At 45.0% G+C, this 18,920-nt stretch overlaps 1 protein-coding gene across 1 annotated transcript in view; it reads left to right on the top strand.

Moving 5' to 3' along the window:
- The window catches only part of LOC122939509 (patched domain-containing protein 3-like), a 60,368-nt gene extending 41,661 nt beyond the window's left edge, over positions 1-18,707 (top strand). Inside the window, exons 4-6 of the mRNA XM_044295577.1 lie at positions 7,202-7,347; positions 17,951-18,122; positions 18,567-18,707. Coding sequence (XP_044151512.1) covers positions 7,202-7,347; positions 17,951-18,122; positions 18,567-18,579 — 331 coding nt within the window. The 3' untranslated portion in view covers positions 18,580-18,707. The remainder of the gene's footprint in view (positions 1-7,201; positions 7,348-17,950; positions 18,123-18,566) is intronic.
- Positions 18,708-18,920: the final 213 nt, after the last annotated feature.

Below are 18,920 nucleotides of genomic sequence, written 5' to 3'. Positions count from 1 at the left end.
GGCCAGAAGAAACGGGTATCTTTTGACAAAGTTTGGGTGTGGTGCCCAGAATGATCTAGTCTGATCCATCAGGCAGGCGTGTGGAAATCCTGGCTGCTCCTTGCCTGATTCATCTTCCCAAAGGTCAGTTTCTCCACATTTTGGGTGGACAAGCAAGTTCTCCTTGAAGTAACTATGCCCCCAGCGGCACTAAACACCTGCTCTAATGCCAGACCACCGGCCAGGCAGGAAAGCTTGTCTAGGGAAAACTCGGCCAGTTGCGGCCACAAATCAAGATTGGCTGCCCAGTAGTCCAGTGAATATTTGATGTGGGCTGGCAGTCCAAGTATGCCACCACCTGCTGGTTCAGGTTCTGCTCCATGTCTGGCTGCTGCTGGTGAATGGTTTCTTTACTAGGTGGGTGAAGAAAAGTGCTCAGAAGAGACTCTAGACTTAAGTTGCTGCTGATGGAGATGCTCCTGCCCCCCACCCCCTTCCAGGAGGCATGGCAGTAGAATGTGAGCATAGAGGCCAACTGACTATATAGGATGTCGCAATAATATTTCAGTTTATCCTCCCTCTCAGCGGGTGTAAAAAAGGCCCTCATTTTGGACCGGTAGCGAGGGTCTAACATGGTGGATAGCCAGTAGTCATCCCTCTGCCGAATTGTGACAATTTGGCTGTCACTACACAAGCAACCGAGCATGCATCAGGCCATTTGCGCAAGGGACTCGGAGGGAATCCCTGCCTCCAACTCCATTGCATAATGCCACTGTGTCTCGGGGTCATCTGCCTAGTCTTCTTCATCGCCCTCTAGCTCCTCCTGTTCCTATACTCCTGTCACTTGTGCAGAAAAAACACCCATTTCTGTATACATTGCTTGTGGCTGAATGTCCTCCTCCACCACCAGTTCAGCCTTCACAGGGCTCAGGTGGCCATGAGATGTAGTTGCCACGTCTCCTGTCCAGCCAGATTTAGCAGCATCTGTTCCAGGACATGAAGCAGTGGAATAACGTTGTTCATCCCCCAGGCCTGGCAACTGACAAATAAAGTAGCCTCCTCAAAGGGACTAAGCAAACGGCAGGTGTCAAGCATGAGCTGCAACTGGCTAATGTCAAAGTTACACAGGGGAGTGCTCCTGTCCGCCTGCATCAAGAAATCGTTTATGATCTTCCTTTGCTCACATAGTCGGTCCAACATGTGGAGGGTGGAGTTCCAATGGATGGAAAAGTCACATATCAGACGATGAGTTTCCTGGCCATTTTCAGGATGTCTTGCAGATAGGTAGAAGAATTCAGGAACCGCTTTACAACCAGAATAAACACATGTGCCATGCAGGGCGCATGGCTCAGCCCTCCTTGATGCAGCGCCGGCACGTTGTTCTTCCCATTGTCGGTGACCGTGGTTCCAATTTTCAGTTGGCGAGGAGACAGCCAGGATTTGTTTTCTTGATGGAGGACGCGGAGCAGTTCCTCCCCTGTGTTACTCCATTTGCCCAGGCAAACTAGGTGCAGAACAGCGTGACGCCACCGTGCCCTGCACATGTGGCATGCTGGAGGAGCACTCAAAATTGTGCCTACAGTGGAGGCTGAGGACAAGGTAAAGGATGAGGAGGCAGTGGAGAACATTGGCGCAGGACCCACAGCTTTGAGAATGAGGAGGCGTCAGTGCCGTCACCTGGCCAAGTTGCTGGTGTGGCTGGGCTGGAACCACATTTACCCAGTTGGCCATAAAGGACATATATTGTCCTTGACCTTAGTTACAGCTACACATGTCAGCACTGCTGTGAACTTTAGCAGACACCGATAGTATCAAGGACTGGCCCACCTTCTTTTCAACATATGTGTGCAGGGCTGGTACAATCTTTTTGAAGAAGTAATGACAGCTTTGGACTCTTCACCTTGGGTCGGTACAAGCCATCAGTTCTGTGAAAGGTGCAGAGTCAACCACATGGAAAGGAAGGGACTATAGTACCAGCAACTTGGCCAGGAGCATGTGCAGCTTCTGCACCGTTGGATGAGTGCACGCATACTGTTGTCTTTTTGCAATCGCCTCTGTAATCGATTGCTGACAAAATGTGTTGCAAGGAAGAGAAGGAGCAGGAGCCTCAAGACCAGTAGATAATGTGAAGGAAACACAGCTCCCTTCTGCTGAGGTGGTGAAGGCTTGACTGCTGAAAATGGGGTGCGGGCCAATGGGTGATACAGCGGTTGCAAAGTACTTACATATATGAAATAAATATATACCCAAAACTGGTTGTATCATACAACACTTTCAACCCAATAACAGAAGCAGGATTACTGGAATTGCTGTTGTTTCAAAGAATGCAAACAACCTAAAATGTGTAGTAATAGATCACTTGTAGTAACCCCAATTAGTGCAGAAAGGTGTGATAGAATAGCTCTTACGGGTATTTCCCAGGCTGTACACTTTCCTATTGGTCCCTGATCTCTCCCTACAGTGGGGATAATGCCTCCCTATCCTTTCCCTACAGTATTATCTTTCCCTGAACTGCTCAATAGTTTTTAAATGAATAAAGTATTTCATAATCACTGTCCCTAGTGCCCGTAACCTTTCTCCCTGCACAAAGTTCACAGTAAAATGGCGGAGATGTGAGATAGAGAAACAGCTCTTCTTGTCTGAACACTGTGTAGATTAATTTAAATGATCTAGACTGACATTCTGCTGTTTGGCTACAAGATGCCGCTGTTTCCTAAACACAGCTAAAAGACTGCTCATATTTCCATATTCATGAGAGGTGGGGGTTTTTAGAGCCAGGAGAAGAAAGAAGGAGGCAGCCATCTAAGAAGAAACAGAGACTGAGGAACTGTGTGTGTGAGCAGAGAATCTGACGGCATCTAGGTGTGAGAGCATCTCCCAGTGACCAGAGCTGCAGCTAAGTGAAGCTGATCATGTCCAAGATCCTGATCCAGTCCAGAGGAAGGAGGCTTGCTTCCAGGAACGCTGATGAGAGCTAAGGAGCAAAGCTACATACCCTGAGGGACCACATGCTTGTTGGAGAGGCATTTGTTCTGTTCAGAGTCACCAGAGGATGCAGAGCAGACCCGGGTGGGTAATATTGTGCACGCACCTCATTACAGTGTTGACGTCTAGAGACTGAGACCAGGCCTGTAGTTAGTTAGTTAGGGTCTCTGTTTGTGTCAGGCCACAAGTGTTGCTACTGTTACATTACAATGACTCCATAACTTAAAATTACATTTCACATTGGAGAGCTGATAAACCTCCTACAAACTCAAGCCAGGATGGCGTTTTGCTCAGGAGAAAATACTCAGGCACGTGCTAACGGACCAGTTATAGGAGGGGGGATAATGTACAGCACTATAAGATTGTAAGCTGTTATGGTGCACTGCAGGCTAGCCTGTACCACGCACCCAAACAATTGTTCGTGTTTTTTTAGGGTAATAACAGCTAAGGTGTGGCAGTTTAGTTGTGCCCGCCAGTAGGTAAACTACCACATTATCCTCCTGCATCCATCGGAGGGCGCCGTGCTGTGCAGCACAAGGGTCTCAGCCTTCAGGCTGAGTATATGTAAATTAATTTTATGTTCCAAGCATTTGTGGTTGTGTTCATTACCACGTTTTAGTAAAATTCTGTTTTGGCAAAAGCTGGTGGTGGAGTTGTTTTCCTCGTTCGGTACACGAGACCGGACATGAGGAGGCTTTTTATAGGGTTGTGACATTACAGGGGCTGGATATCTGCTGATTGGTTGTCTGCATGGCATTAGGGGTGCTCCCTCGTTCCCAGGTTTTTTACTTTCACTTTGTAACATATGCAGCAGCCATTTTAGAAAAAATGTGATTCGTTATCACAAAGCGTGAGGAAATTCGACTTCGGGACAAATTGAATTTTTCCAGAAATTCGGATGAAATCCCACTTCGTCAACTTCGATTCGCTTATCTCTAATTATAGCCATATTGGCATATTCTAGCAACAGTCACATAAGGCATATGAGAATTTCTCCAATTCAATTGGACATTGATTCTGCAGTGGCAAACACTGCAGAAACATCTGCAACAAAATCTGAAAGATTCTTATACAGGAAATCAGCAACACAACAACATGTAAATTCCACAAAAGAGCAGAACTCAGGGATAGACAGTTTTCATGGGGAAGTCTTAATGTTGCAGAACTCGGCCACATGTGAGGACACCTTAAGTGGCCAAATTACTTTTCAAGCGAAGTGTTGGGGTGGGTTGCCAGCACCAAAACCTGCCACACCTACCTGCAGCTGCGCCCTTTCTGTCTCCCATACATCTCAATGGGAGGTGGTGCTGAGAATTGCAGAGCGGCAGCCTATAGCCATGGGTGCGCTAATTATGGAACTGTTTATCAAGGTGGTATTGCCACAGCAGCAGGGCCAACAGTAAAATATAGCAACAGTTACTGTAAAAGATATGGCATTCTTTGTAAAAAAAAAAAAGTACAATGAAGATTTCCAGCCCTCTTACAGAAACACCCTATTGACACCCAGTTGTCTATTTATTCCTACATTTCCAGGATCAATACAATAATGTTACAATGCAGAGCGCTAAGAAAATATGTTCCAGAATTGTTATTTCACGAGTAACATAATTAATTGTAGGAAAGCCAATAGATCTTCCAAATAAAAGATTAAGGGGAAGATTTATCAAAACTGGTGTAAATTAAAACTAACTTAGTTGCCCCTAGCAACCAATCAGATTCCACCTTTCATTTTTTAGATCTCCTTTAGAAAATGAAAGGTGGAATCAGCATCTTTGAAATAATAAATCAAGGTGAAAATGCATATTCTGTTACAATATTAGGCAAGATTAATGTAAATCTACAGTATATATCAATAGGCCCAACATTGTTTTGCTCTAATATACTGTAAAGCGAATCTGTCACCAATTACCTCCCTATCGTACTGTTTGTATAGACACATACCATAGGTGTATTTCACTTGATTTTTCTTTTGTTGATCTGAGGTTTCAGATATTAAGAAAAAGTATTATAACTCCTGAACTATCACCGCCAGCTCTGTGAGAAGATCTGGCAGACGTTCTTCTCTACCTGTTGTATGATGTTCTTTGTTTTGGTTTCACTTTCTAATCTCCTTTCCTTCTCCCAGCTGTCACCTATTTGCACTGATTGTCTCCCTTTATATTCCCTCCCATACTGCCTCACTTTGCTGTTTATACTTCTTCCTGGATTGTGTTCACTGCTGGAGGCTGCTTCTTCTGATTCCTCAGATAAGTCTGTTTCCTTTATTTATGTTTTCTTGCTGGCTTGATTGTAGGTGACCCTGACTCCGTCCGTATTAAGTGCAGGGAGACGGTGGTCGTGTCCCCTCACTATTGTAGGGTTTTCAGGTGTCACATAGTATAAGGTACGAGGGCATGCAATCGTCTACCATTAAGACCTTTGCATGGGCATAGCAGTCAGGGAGAGCTCTAGGGGTTTTATAGGGCTCACCCATATGCTCCTTAGTTTGGGATCAAGCCAGTCGGATGTTTATAAGTTCCAGCTTTCTGCAACACCATCCGTGACATGAACAGAGCCTCAGATCAACAAAAGAAAAACAGCTATTTATTCAGGTGAACCATAGCTATGTGTCTATGCAAACTGTTGGAAAGGGAGGTCACTACTGACAGTAGATTTACAAACAGTGCTACAGAGCAGGGGGCTAGATGAAATAAAATAAAAAAGTCACATACAGTTTATTGTTTATATAACCCCTGCAGCCAGTCACTAAAACAGCAGGCACCCACTAGCCATAGCACTTGCTCCGCTCCAGAGCAGGCACCATCTTTAAAGACCAAACATCTGCAGTACACGGTTGGTGGATGTTATGAAGGGGTTAAGGATAGATACTGCTTCTTTTTTTTATCCATTCCCAATCTGGTCTTCAGAAACTGCATTAACCCCTTGACGACCAATGGACATCATCACTTTAAATATGGTGCCTGCCCCCGAGGACAGCATGCGCCATAGCAGTCGGGTTACTGCTGTTCCTCAAACAGCAGAGGCCTAAGCCTAATGGCTGTGATTGTCAATAACGTAGTTCATAGACATTTAACCCCTTAGATGCCACGTTGTAAAAAAACAACAAAGGGGTACATTTATTAAGACTGGCATTTTAGATGGCGGTCTTAATAAGCCCTTGCACAGGGGGTGGATCACCAGAGTTATGTAGTGGCGCCAGCCTCTACATAACTTTAGCATATCCGCCGCTGATTCTACATGTAGGACAACTTCTTAAAAAGCTTCCTAAAAGAAACATAGAAAATTAGGAATAAGATAGGCATGTTGGCCCATCCCCTTTCCCGCCCACATCACACCCCCTTTTTTAGACCTTGAGTTGAACACGGAAGAATTCACATATTCTGCCGCAACATGGCATGTGACAGAATCTGCGCCCTCATACGGCCATGTGAACAGAAAAATAATAAAATGTTTTGAAATCACTTATAAATCTGTTCCAAGCAAAAATTATAACAATTCTATGGATTAACAAATGTTTTTAAAAACTCAGGTCGAAGTTGTATTCTATAGACTTGATTTGTTCATCTCTAATCACATGGATACAATTATGTATTTAAAGGTGTTTTCCAAGCAGATACGTAATCAGTATCTAATTGGTGGGGATCCAACACCTGGGAATCCCACCAACCAGGTGTTTGAGGCAGCAGCACTCACAGTAGCACTGCGGCCTTCTCCAGCTTTTCCTAGGCCGTGTGATGTCATGTTCATCGTTCACATGGCCTAGGCGTCGCTCAGCCCCACTGAGGTGAAAAGGGCTGTGCTGTGATACCAAGCACAGCCGCTATACAATGTACGGAACTGTGCTTGGTGAGGTCACGGTGCTACTGTGAACACCGATGCCTTCTCAAAGAATTGACCAGCGAGGTGCCGGGTGTCAGACCCCAACGGTCAGATAATAATGACCTATCCAGAGGTTAGGTCATTAATAAAGGACACTTGGAAAAACACTTTAATGCATTATAAACTCCTTTAATACTTAAGGCTGCCCATAGATAATCAGTTTTTTTAGATGAGAAGTAGAATCTGACCTTTAGGTTTTCTCTCCCTTTGTGATCCACACCTGGTTTTAGCTTCAAAACTGCATCTTCTGAAAACCTGATCAACATCTGACCATGTATGGGCAGCCTTAATAGCACACAGCTTAGTTGTTTGTTTTCACCATTTAAATATTTACATTTCTGATTATATTTACTTGCAGGTTTGATTCTGTGAGGAACAAAACTTGGGTGGCTGGGTTTGGAGTCATTTCATCTGGATTGGCAGTTCTGTCTAGTTTTGGCCTACTGTTGCTATGTGGAGTGCCCTTTGTCATTACTGTTGCAAATGCTCCATTTCTCATTCTTGGTAAGTTTTTAGATATCTAATATACTTGTGGCTGACGTATTAAAGGGGTTGTCCAGGTTCAGAGCTGAACCTGGACATCCCTCCATTTTCACCCCGGCAGCCCCCCTGACATGAGCATCGGAGCAGTTCATGCTCCGATGCTCTCCTTTGCCTTGCGCTAAATCGCGCAGGGCAAAGGCATTTTTCTGAGTTCCGGTGACGTACCGGGGCTCTCTATGGGGCTGACAGGAACCCCGGTGACGTCACCTGCACTGATGGGCGGGATTTGGCTCTGCCCTAGCCAGTAAAACGGCTAGGGCAGAGCTAAAGCCCGCCCCTCAGAGCCGGTGACGTCACCGAACACACTGCTGGGCGGAAGTTACCGCCTGGCAGTGTGTTATTGTAAACACAAGAGCCTGTGCCCTGCGCGATCTAGCGCAGGGCACGGGAGCGCATCGGAGCATGAGATGCTCCGATGCCAGGCTCAGGAGGGCTGCCGGGGTGAAAATAAGGGTATGTCCGGGTTCAGCTCTGAACCCGGACAACCCCTTTAAGAATGGTGTTTAGTCCACTCCAATTTAATGTTTTTGTTTAAAATGTATTGGCCACACACCATTGCTGATAAAGACAAAGTGACCAGACTATTTTTTGAAACCTGGTCTTTATTTATGAGCGCTGAGCGTTAAATCGTGACTAATTTCCAACTTTGAACATACATCTCGATTTTTGTTGGAGGTACTTAATTGACATTCCACTATTTAAATATCTGACAGCAGATAACTTCTCTTATTACAGATGTAGCAGCGCTAGCGATCACAGTAGAATCGAGTGAGTGCAGAGCGATATCCTGTTTCATTAACTAACGAAGTGCATAAAAAGAGTAGTGAGAAAATTCAGGGTGCAAATTGGGTAAACAGCAGATGGCGCATGCATGAAACTGCAGTATCATATGGTAGTATTTGTCCCTGCTTTCTGTGTCTTTATAGCATGGCTCCTCTGGGTATCCCTGCTTGTACAGTACACTGCACTATGCCCGATCCTCCTCAGCAACCTTTCTCCACACATCCGTCCACATCTTCCCCACTCCTAATCTGCTTGCCCCTTTTGTAAAATATCGCAATATATAGTGTATATGTAGATAGATAGATATACTATTACTTATTTGGCTATATATAGATAGATAGATAGATAGATAGATAGATATACAGTATATCACCATTTGTATTAATGAAAAGTTGTACTGTCCTACTTTACCATAGTAATAGTGTACAACTGTACTACAAAGAACATGAATTGGGTTCATTCAAGAGCTACAGTTTATACGTATTTTAGTACTGTCTACTACAGTATAATTATAAAATATTAATATACTATATCAATTAAATATACCACACCATATTATAGCCTAAACTTTGATTTTTTTTTTTTTTTATCATAATTTTTCTTAATTTATCAAATGTATGATAATACCATGAAGTTATTAGAAAGCTTTATGGAAAAAGTTCAAATTACAGTATGTCTCCTGCATCACCAAACACAAAGGAAGGAGGTCACAAATAACCCAACTGGTGGAGGAAAGAAGAAAAAATAGAAAATTGAAAAATTGAAAACTGGAGAAAAACTAAAGCTTAAATGAAGACAAAATCATAAACAATGGCTCTTATTAGGGCCGTTTAACTATTCATTAAAGTGTGTTTGTTCACACTATACCCAACAACAAAAGAGCAGAAAACATAAACATTTAAAGGAAGGCTAGCCAATCAAAAAGTATTTACTAGTAATTATGATTGTTGATAACATTATTGATGGCAGCATATCCCTTGTTTCCACAGGGGGATTTGAGGATGAAAAGTATTTTTAAGCCAGCAAAAACAGATCAGATCTGCCAACTTTATGTCTATAGACCTGTCTAAAGTGGACTTCTAATCTAGCCATGGCAATACCACATACATTAACAATAGTAAAATCCCAAATGAATATGGTTAAAAGAAATTTTCCCTTAACCCTTTTTACCCCAGAGGTTTTTTCATTTTTGCGTTTTCGTTTTGTGCTCCCTGTACTCCCAGAGCCTTAACTTTTTAATTTTTCCATTCACATTGCCGTAAGAGGGCTTGTTTTTTACGAAACATATTGTACTTTTCGTTGCCACTATTTCATTTTGCATATAATGTAGTGGGAAGCAGGATAAATTGGGGGTGGAATTGGGGGAAAAAAAGCAATTCCGACATAGTTTTGCAGGTTTTTATTTACATTCTCCAGGTCAGTACAAATCTGGCTATACCTTATATGTGTGTAGTTTTTCTTGCGTTTTGATTCTGATAGAATAATAAAAAACCTTGAAAACAAATCAGTTTAGGGGCTGACTTATACTTTTCATGGATACCATTCTGGCGTGTGTACAACTTTTTGATCACTATTTATTTAATTTTTTTGTGGGAAATGAAGCAATCAAAAATGGCAAATCTACCGTTTTGAAGTTTTGTTTTCATTTCGCCATTTGCCGTATGGGCAAAATATTTAAATTTTTTATAGTATGTGCGTTTTCGCACATTTCATACAAACCGGATTCCAAAAAAGTTGGGACACTATACAAATCGTGAATAAAAACTGAATGCAATGATGTGGAGGCCCCAACTTCTAATATTTTATTTAGAATAGAACATAAATCACGGAACAAAAGTTTAAACTGAGAAAATGTACCATTTTAAGGGAAAAATATATTGAATCATAATTTCATGGTGTCAACAAATCCCAAAAAAGTTGGGACAAGGCCATTTTCACCACTGTGTGGCATCTCCCCTTCTTCTTACAACACTCAATAGACGTCTGGGGACCGAGGAGACCAGTTTCTCAAGTTTAGAAATAGGAATGCTCTCCCATTCTTGTCTAATACAGGCCTCTAACTGTTCAATCGTCTTGGGCCTTCTTTGTTGCACCTTCCTCTTTATGATGTGCCAAATGTTCTCTATAGGTGAAAGATCTGGACTGCAGACTGGCCATTTCAGTACCCGGATCCTTCTCCTGATGTTGTGATTGATGCAGAATGTGGTCTGGCATTATCTTGTTGAAAAATGCAGGGTCTTCCCTGAAAGAGATGACGTCTGGATGGGAGCATATGTTGTTCTAGAACCTGAATATATTTTTCTGCATTGATGGTGCCTTTCCAGACATGCAAGCTGCCCATGCCACACGCACTCATGCAACCCCATACCATCAGAGATGCAGGCTTCTGAACTGAGCGTTGATAACAACTTGTGTTGTCCTTGTCCTCTTTGGTCCGGATGACATGGCGTCCCAGATTTCCAAAAAGAACTTCGAATCGTGACTCGTCTGACCACAGAACAGTCTTCCATTTTGCCACACTCCATTTTAAATGATCCCTGGCCCAGTGAAAACGCCTGAGCTTGTGGATCTTGCTTAGAAATGGCTTCTTCTTTGCACTGTAGAGTTTCAGCTGGCAACGGTGGATGGCACGGTGGATTGTGTTCACTGACAGTGGTTTCTGGAAGTATTCCTGAGCCCATTCTGTGATTTCCTTTACAGTAGCATTCCTGTTTGTGGTGCAGTGTCGTTTAAGGGCCCGGAGATCACGGGCATCCAGTATGGTTTTACGGCCTTGACCCTTACGCACAGAGATTGTTCCAGATTCTTTGAATCTTCGGATGATGTTATGCACAGTTGATGATGATAGATGCAAAGTCTTTGCAATTTTTCGCTGGTTAACACCTTTCTGATATTGCTCCACTATCTTTCTGCGCAACATTGTGGGAATTGGAGATCCTCTACCCATCTTGGCTTCTGAGAGACACTGCCACTCTGAGAAGCTCTTTTTATACCCAATCATGTTGCCAATTGACCTAATTAGTGTTAATTGGTCTTCCAGCTCTTCGTTATGCTCAAATTTACTTATTCCAGCCTCTTTTTGCTACTTGTCCCAACTTTTTGGGGATTTGTTGACACCGTGAAAATTTGAATCAACGTATTTTTCCTTTAAAATGATACATTTACTCGGATTAAACGTTTGATCTGTCATCTACGTTCTATTACAAATAAAATATTGACATTTGCCATCCCCACATCATTGCATTCAGTTTTTATTCACAATTTGTTTAGTATCCCAACTTTTTTGGACTCCGGTTTGTATTAAATTTTTTTTTGTTTTTAAAAACTTTACTTTTGCACTTTTTATGGTTCCCATATGGAACTATAATAAGCAATCATTAGATAGTTGTTCTAATAGACTAATAAATTTGCTAGTTTCCTGTGGAGACCTGTCACAGCTGACTTCTGGGTTTTCACATGCTGGGATGCCATTTAGGATTAACCACGACATCCAAAGTGTTAAATGTCCGCAACCAGCATTATCGCCGGTCGAGAACAAGACCCTGCTAGTATGGTGCTGGTCGGGAATGGGTTAAGATGCTTTCTAAGCATGTTTTAGTCATATGCTGTTTATCAAGTACTATTGTCACGGGGCACCAAAGGCGCACTTGGTCTCCCATCAACAGCAGACCTGCTGCTTAGCTTCGGGAGCGAGGATCTGTGTTTGGCCTTGTTCCAAGGGCAGCTTTGCTAGCTGGGAGGCTCCCTGCTCCTAGGTCTGCCTTGAGCGCCTAGCTGATCACTCGGTGCTCGACTTGTCTGTCGGTCATGTGACGCTGGCCACGTCACATGACCCTCAGACCCCACTATAAATATATGCAGCCTGCTGGCCACAGGTTGCCTGTTAATTCTAGGTTCCTGGCTATTTGTTGGACTACTGAATACTCACCTGATCCTGTTCCCTGACGATCCTTTGCCTGCTCCTCCTGTACTGCGCATCCCTCCTGGTATTGTTACCTTGGCTCCCATCTGACTACTCTTTGCTGACTCCTGATACTTCTCTACTTTCCTGGTATTTGACCCCGGCTTCTTCTGACCATTCTTTGCTTAACCCTTTGTACTGCGTAGCTCTCTTGGTTCTTACCCGGTCTGTTCACGTTCCGTATTTTGTCTTGTCTGTAGGGATGAGCGAACCCGAGCTGTATAGCGAACCCGAACATTTACGTAAAAGTCTGGGTTTAGGTTTGGGTTCGGTGTTCGGCACTTTCTTGGCGCTTTTTGAAAGGCTGCAAAGCAGCCAATCAACAAGCGTCATACTACTTGCCCCAAGAGGCCATCACAGCCATGCCTACTATTGGCATGGCTGTGATTGGCCAGTGCAGCATGTGACCCAGCCTCTATTTAAGCTGGAATCACGTAGCGCTGCACGTCACTCTGCTCTGATCAGTGTAGGGAGAGGATGCAGCTGCTGCTGTTAGGGCGAGATTAGGCAGGGATTCACTCATCAAAAACACTTAATGAAGTGATCGATCTACAGCTGTGTATCATTCAACGTCTGCTAGTTAATTGCTCATTGTTTTTAGGCTTTCCAGACCATTTTTCTGTTACTTTTTTCTGGGGTGATCGGCGACCATTTTGTGTCTTGTGGTGCGCCAGCACAAGCTGCCACCAAGTACATTTAACCATCAATAGTGTGTGTTGTTTTTTTTTTTTGCTATATCCTACATCAGGGGCTTGGCTGTGCTTGCTATTTTATTGAGGGGTGAAATACAATTGCCAAAATAGCAGTACCCTAAATCTGGTGTTTCAGCTGTGGCTAGCCAATTGTAATACTGTCTGCTGTCTGACAAAGGATATATTTTGTTCTTGTTTGAAATTCAATTGCCAAATTAGCAATTCCATAAATCAGTGGTTTCTGCTGTAGCAGGCCAAGTTTAAATCTATCCATAAAAGGGTATATTACATTGAAGGTGCTGATAGGGTCATCCTCAATAACTTCACATGCCACCGTGCATTTCCAAGTCTAATTCTGTCCGTAAAAGGGATACCTGTCATCCAGGGCCTAAATACTAGGCCTACAATTTATATTCAGCTAAATCTGTGGTTACTGCTGTGCCTGTATTAGTGTAATACGGTACCTAAATAGATAGCCAAATAGTGTTAGGTGCCTGTAAAAAAAGGCCTGAATTTGAATTCAATACATTGGGACAAATAATTTTTTTCTTATTGTGGTGAACGGAAACAATAAGGAAAACATCTAGTAAGGGACGCGGACATGGTCGTGGTGGTGTTAGTGGACCCTCTGGTGCTGGGAAAGGACGTGGCCGTTCTGCCACAGCCACGCGTCCTAGTGAACCTACTACCTCAGGTCCCAGTAGCCACCTGAATTTACAGCGATATTTGGTGGGCCTCAATGCCGTTCTAAGGATGGTAAGGCCTGAGCAGGTACAGGCATTAGTCAATTGGGTGGCCGACAGTGGATCCAGCACGTTCACATTATCTCCCACCCAGTCTTCTGCAGATGGTGCCTGAAAACCAAGCCCATCAGTCTGTCACATCACCCCCATGCATATCAGGGAAACTGTCTGAGCCTCAAGTTATGTAGCAGTCTCTTATGCTGTTTGAAGACTCTGCTGGCAGGGTTTCCCAAGGGCATCCACCTAGCCCTTCCCCAGCGGTGGAAGACATAGAATGCACTGACGCACAACCACTTATGTTTCCTAATGATGAGGACATGGGAATACCACCTCAGCATGTCTCTGATGATGATGAAACACAGGTGCCAACTGCTGCGTCTTTCTGCAGTGTGCAGACTGAACAGGAGGTCAAGGAGGAAGACTGGGTGGAAGATGATGCAGGGGACGATGAGGTCCTAGACCCCACATGGAATGAAGGTCGGGCCACTGACATTCAGAGTTCAGAGGAAGAGGCAGTGGTGAGACCGAGCCAACAGCGTAGCAAAAGAGGGAGCAGGGGGCAAAAGCAGAACACCCGTCGCCAAGAGAGTTCGCCTGCTACTGGCCACCGCTACCTGGGACCGAGCACCCCAAAGGCAGCTTCAAGGAGTTCCCTGGCGTGGCAGTTCTTCAAACAATGTGCTGACGACAAGATCCGAGTGATTTGCACGCTGTGCCATCAGAGCCTGAAGCGAGGCATTAACGTTCTGAACCTTAGCACAACTTGCATGACCAGGCATCTGCATGCAAAGCACGAACTGCAGTGGAGTAAACACCTTAAAAACAATGAACTCACTCAGGCTCCCCTGCTACCTCATCTGCTGCTGCCACCTCGACCTCTTCCTCCGCCTCGGGAGGAACGTTGGCACCTGCCGCCCAGCAAACAGAGGATGTACCACCAACACCACCACCTACGTCACCAAGCATCTCCACCATGTCACATGGCAGTGTTCAGCTCTCCATCTCGCAAACATTTGAGAGAAAGCGTAAATTCCCACCTAGCCACCCTCGATCCCTGGCCCTGAATGCCAACATTTCTAAACTACTGGCCTATGAAATGCTGTCATTCAGGCTGGTGGACACAGACAGCTTCAAACAGCTCATGTCGCTTGCTGTCCCACAGTATGTTGTTCCCAGCCGCCACTACTTCTCCAAAGAGCCGTGCCTTCCCTGCACAACTAAGTATCCGATAAAATTAAGTGTGCACTGCACAACGCCATCTGTGGCAAGGTCCACCTAACCACAGATACGTGAACCAGTAAGCACGGCCAGGGACGCTATATCTCCCTAACTGCACACTGGGTAAATGTAGTGGCGGCTGTGCCCCAGGCTGAGAGCTGTTTGGCGCACGTCCTTCCGCCGCCAAGGATCGCAGGGCATCATTCTTTGCCTCCTGTAGCCGTCTCCTCCTACTTGGCTTCCTCCTCTTCTTCTTCCACCTGTTCATCCAGTCAGCCACACACCTTCACCACCAACTTCAGCACAGCCCGGGGTAAACATCATTCTGAAACTCATATGTTTGGGGGACAGGCCCACACCATGCAGGAGTATTGAACAACAGACCGACGAGTGGTTGCTGCCGGTGAGCCTCAAGTCAGGCCTGGTGGTGTGCGGACTAGCCGGTTTGACGCACATCCCTTGCCTGGTGCATGTGCTGAATTTGGTGGTGCAGAAGTTCATTCACAACTACCCCGACATGTCAGAGCTGCTGCATAAAGTGTGGGCCGTCTGTGCGCGCTTCCGGCATTCACATCCTGCCGCTGCTCGCCTGTCTGCGCTACAGCGTAACTTCGGCCTTCCCGCTCACTGCCTCATATGCGACGTGCCCACCAGGTGGAACTCCACCTTGCACATGCTGGACAGACTGTGCGAGCAGCAGCAGGCCATAGTGGAGTTTCAGCTGCAGCACGCACGGGTCAGTCACACTGCAGAACAGCACCACTTCACCACCAATGACTGGGCCTCCATGCGAGACCTGTGTGCCCTGTTGCGCTGTTTTGAGTACTCCACCAACATCGCCAGTGGCGATGACGCCGTTATCAGCGTTACAATACCACTTCTATGTCTCCTTGAGAAAACACTTAGGGCGATGATGGAAGAGGAGGTGGCCCAGGAGGAGGAGGAAGAGGTGTCATTTTTAGCACTTTCAGGCCAGTCTCTTAGAAGTGACTCAGAGGGAGGTTTTTTGCAACAGCAGAGGCCAGGTACAAATGTGGCCAGACAGGGCCCACTACTGGAGGACGACGAGGATGAGGAGGAGGTGGAGGAGGATGAGGATGAAGCATGTTCACAGCGGGGTGGCACCCAACGCAGCTCGGGCCCATCACTGGTGCTGGGGTGAAACGCAGGACGATGACGATATGCCTTCCACAGAGGACAGCTTGTCCTTGCCTCTGGGCAGCCTGGCACACATGAGCGACTACATGCTGCAGTACCTGCGCAACGACAGCAGAGTTGCCCACATTTTAACGTGTGCGGACTGCTGGGTGGCCACCCTGCTGGATCCCCGGTACAAAGATAATGTGCCCCCTTACTTCCTGCACTGGAGCGTGATAGGAAGATGCTCGAGTACAAGCGCACTTTGGTAGACGCGCTACTGAGAGCATTCCCAAATGTCACAGGGGAACAAGTGGAAGCCCAAGGCGAAGGCAGAGGAGGATCAAGAGGTCTCCAACGCAGCTGTGTCACGGCCAACTCCTCTGAGGGCAGGGTTAGCATGGCAGAGATGTGGAAAAGTTTTGTCAACACGCCACAGCTAACTGCACCACCACCTGATACGGAACGTGTTAGCAGGAGGCAACATTTCACTAACATGGTGGAACAGTACTTGTGCACACCCCTCCACGTACTGACTGATGGTTCGGCCCCAACTTCTGGGTCTCCAAATTGTCCACGTGGCCAGAGCTAGCCTTTTATGCCTTGGAGGTGCTGGCCTGCCTGGCGGCCGGCGTTTTGTCTGAACGTGTATTCAGCACGGCAGGGGGCGTCATTACAGACAAACGCAGCCGCCTGTCTACAGCCAATGTGGACAAGCAGACATTCATAAAAATGAACCAGGCATGGATCCCACAGGACCTGTCCATCCCTTGTGCAGATTAGACATTTATAACTACCTCCCCTTAACCATATATTCTTGTACTCCAGGGCACTTCCTCATTCAATCCTCTTTTTTTTTTTCTTTTTTTTTTCATTTTACCATTATATTGCGGGGCAACCCAAAGTTGAATGAACCTCTCCTCTGTCTGGGTGCCGGGGCCTAAAAATATCTGACAGTGGCCTGTTCCAGTGGTGGGTGACATGAAGCCTGATTCTCTGCTATGGGACCTCTCTCCTCTGTCTGGGTGCCGGGGCCTAAAAATTTCTGACAGTGGCCTGTTCCAGTGTTGGGTGACATGAAGCCTGATTCTCTGCTATGACATGAAGCCTGATTCTCTGCTATGGGACCTCTCCAATTGATATTGGTAAATATATATATTTTTTTTTATTCATTTCCCTATCCACATTTGTTTGCAAGGGATTTAACTACATTTTGCTGCCTTTTGCAGCCCTCTAGCCCTTTCCTGGGCTATTTTACAGCCTTTTTAGTGCTGAAAAGTTCGGGTCCCCATTGACTTCAATGGGGTTCGGGTCGAAGTTCGGGTCGAGTTCGGATCCCGAACCCGAACATTTTCGGGAAGTTCGGCCGAACTTCTCGAACCCGAACATCCAGGTTTTCGCTCAACTCTACTTGTCTGTCTTCCCTGCACATATCCTAAGCAAGGGACTGTCGTCCAGTTGTCCCCTGTCATCAGGACTCGTGAGGCAAGTAGGCAGGGCTAGGGGTAAGGGTGGAGCGCAGTGGTCACTATCCTTCCCCCTGTGTGTGTGTGAACGTGACAGTTACAACTATACTCGCTTACATAGTCTGTTCCCGTCTCGTATTCTCCCTGGCAGTGGAGTAGTCCGCTGCAATTGGACAGCGTCACAGCCAGGGAGAAGGAGACACCCACTGAGGAGATCTGTGATCTTCTCCTCCCTGTACCGATTGTAGTCATTTACATATTGGGCACCAAAGAAACAAAAGAGGGGTCTATAAGAAAAAATAACTCAGCAGTTAGTGGACTACTACATAAGGTATTCAGTTTAAAAAATAAAAAAACATAAAAGGTCCTCTTTAAGGTAGCATATTCAGTAATAAATGTATATACTTCCAGAAAAGGGAACTCAGTATCTGTGAATTCTTTAATTATTGCAAAATCAATTATTGCTTTTTGTTTAAAAAAAAATCATTTTATCTTTGAAAACTTCATTGAATATTTATTAGATTTAAAGAAATTTATTATTGCTATTACTATTGGTGCTTCCAGGTGTCGGGGTGGACGACATGTTCATTATGATTTCAAGCTGGCAACAAACTAAAGTAAAAGATAAAGTTGAAGAAAGAATGGCGGAAACGTACTCTGAAGCTGCTGTTTCCATAACAATCACAACACTCACAGATGTTCTAGCTTTCTACATTGGAATTCTGACCTCTTTCCGGTCAGTGCAGTCATTCTGTATATACACTGGGACGGCCATCTTGTTCTGTTTCCTGTATAACGTCACCTGCTTTGGGGCTTTCTTAGCTCTTAATGGTAGAAGAGAGGAGAATAACAGGCACTGGTTCATATGTAAGAAGTTGACAGAAGAAAAAGATGACAATCGTTCATTAGCTTATAACATGTGTTGTGTTGGAGGAGGGTACAGCCAAATCACTGGCAAAGAGATTGATCCACCCCATGACTAGTTTTTTTCATAAGTATTATGGCCCATTCCTAACAAACATCTGGACTAAGGTCCTTGTTGGATTTCTTTATGCGGGATATCTGGCCAGCAGTATTTATGGGTGTTTTCAGGTTCAGGAAGGGATTGATCTAAGGAATTTAGCTACTGATAGTTCTTATGTTCGTTCCTTCTATGACAATGATGATTTATATTTTTCAGAATATGGTCCTAGAGTTATGGTTGTGGTGACTGAGGAGGTTTCATACTGGGATTCCGATGTCCAGAGTAAAATTGACAGGTGCCTGGAGTCGTTTATAAATAACTCCTACGTTAGTGAGTCTTTCTCAGAGTCCTGGTTGAATGCATACAGAGGGATGGCTAACCAGATGAACTTGAACATTAGTGACAAGAGCAACTTTATTGATCATTTGTCAATATTGTTTAGGGGATTTCCAGATTTTAAACAAGACGTGGACATTCAGTCAGGAGCTATAAGAGCTTCTCGTTTCTTCATACAGACGGTAAATGTTACTTCAGCAGTGGATGAGAGAGACATGTTAAACCAAGTCAGGG

This window comes from Bufo gargarizans, chromosome 5 (genome assembly GCF_014858855.1).
Source record: "Bufo gargarizans isolate SCDJY-AF-19 chromosome 5, ASM1485885v1, whole genome shotgun sequence".
Taxonomy (NCBI): Eukaryota; Metazoa; Chordata; class Amphibia; order Anura; family Bufonidae; genus Bufo; species Bufo gargarizans.
The sequence above is the reverse complement of the archived record's forward strand: the minus strand, read 5'-3'. Positions and strand labels throughout refer to the sequence as shown.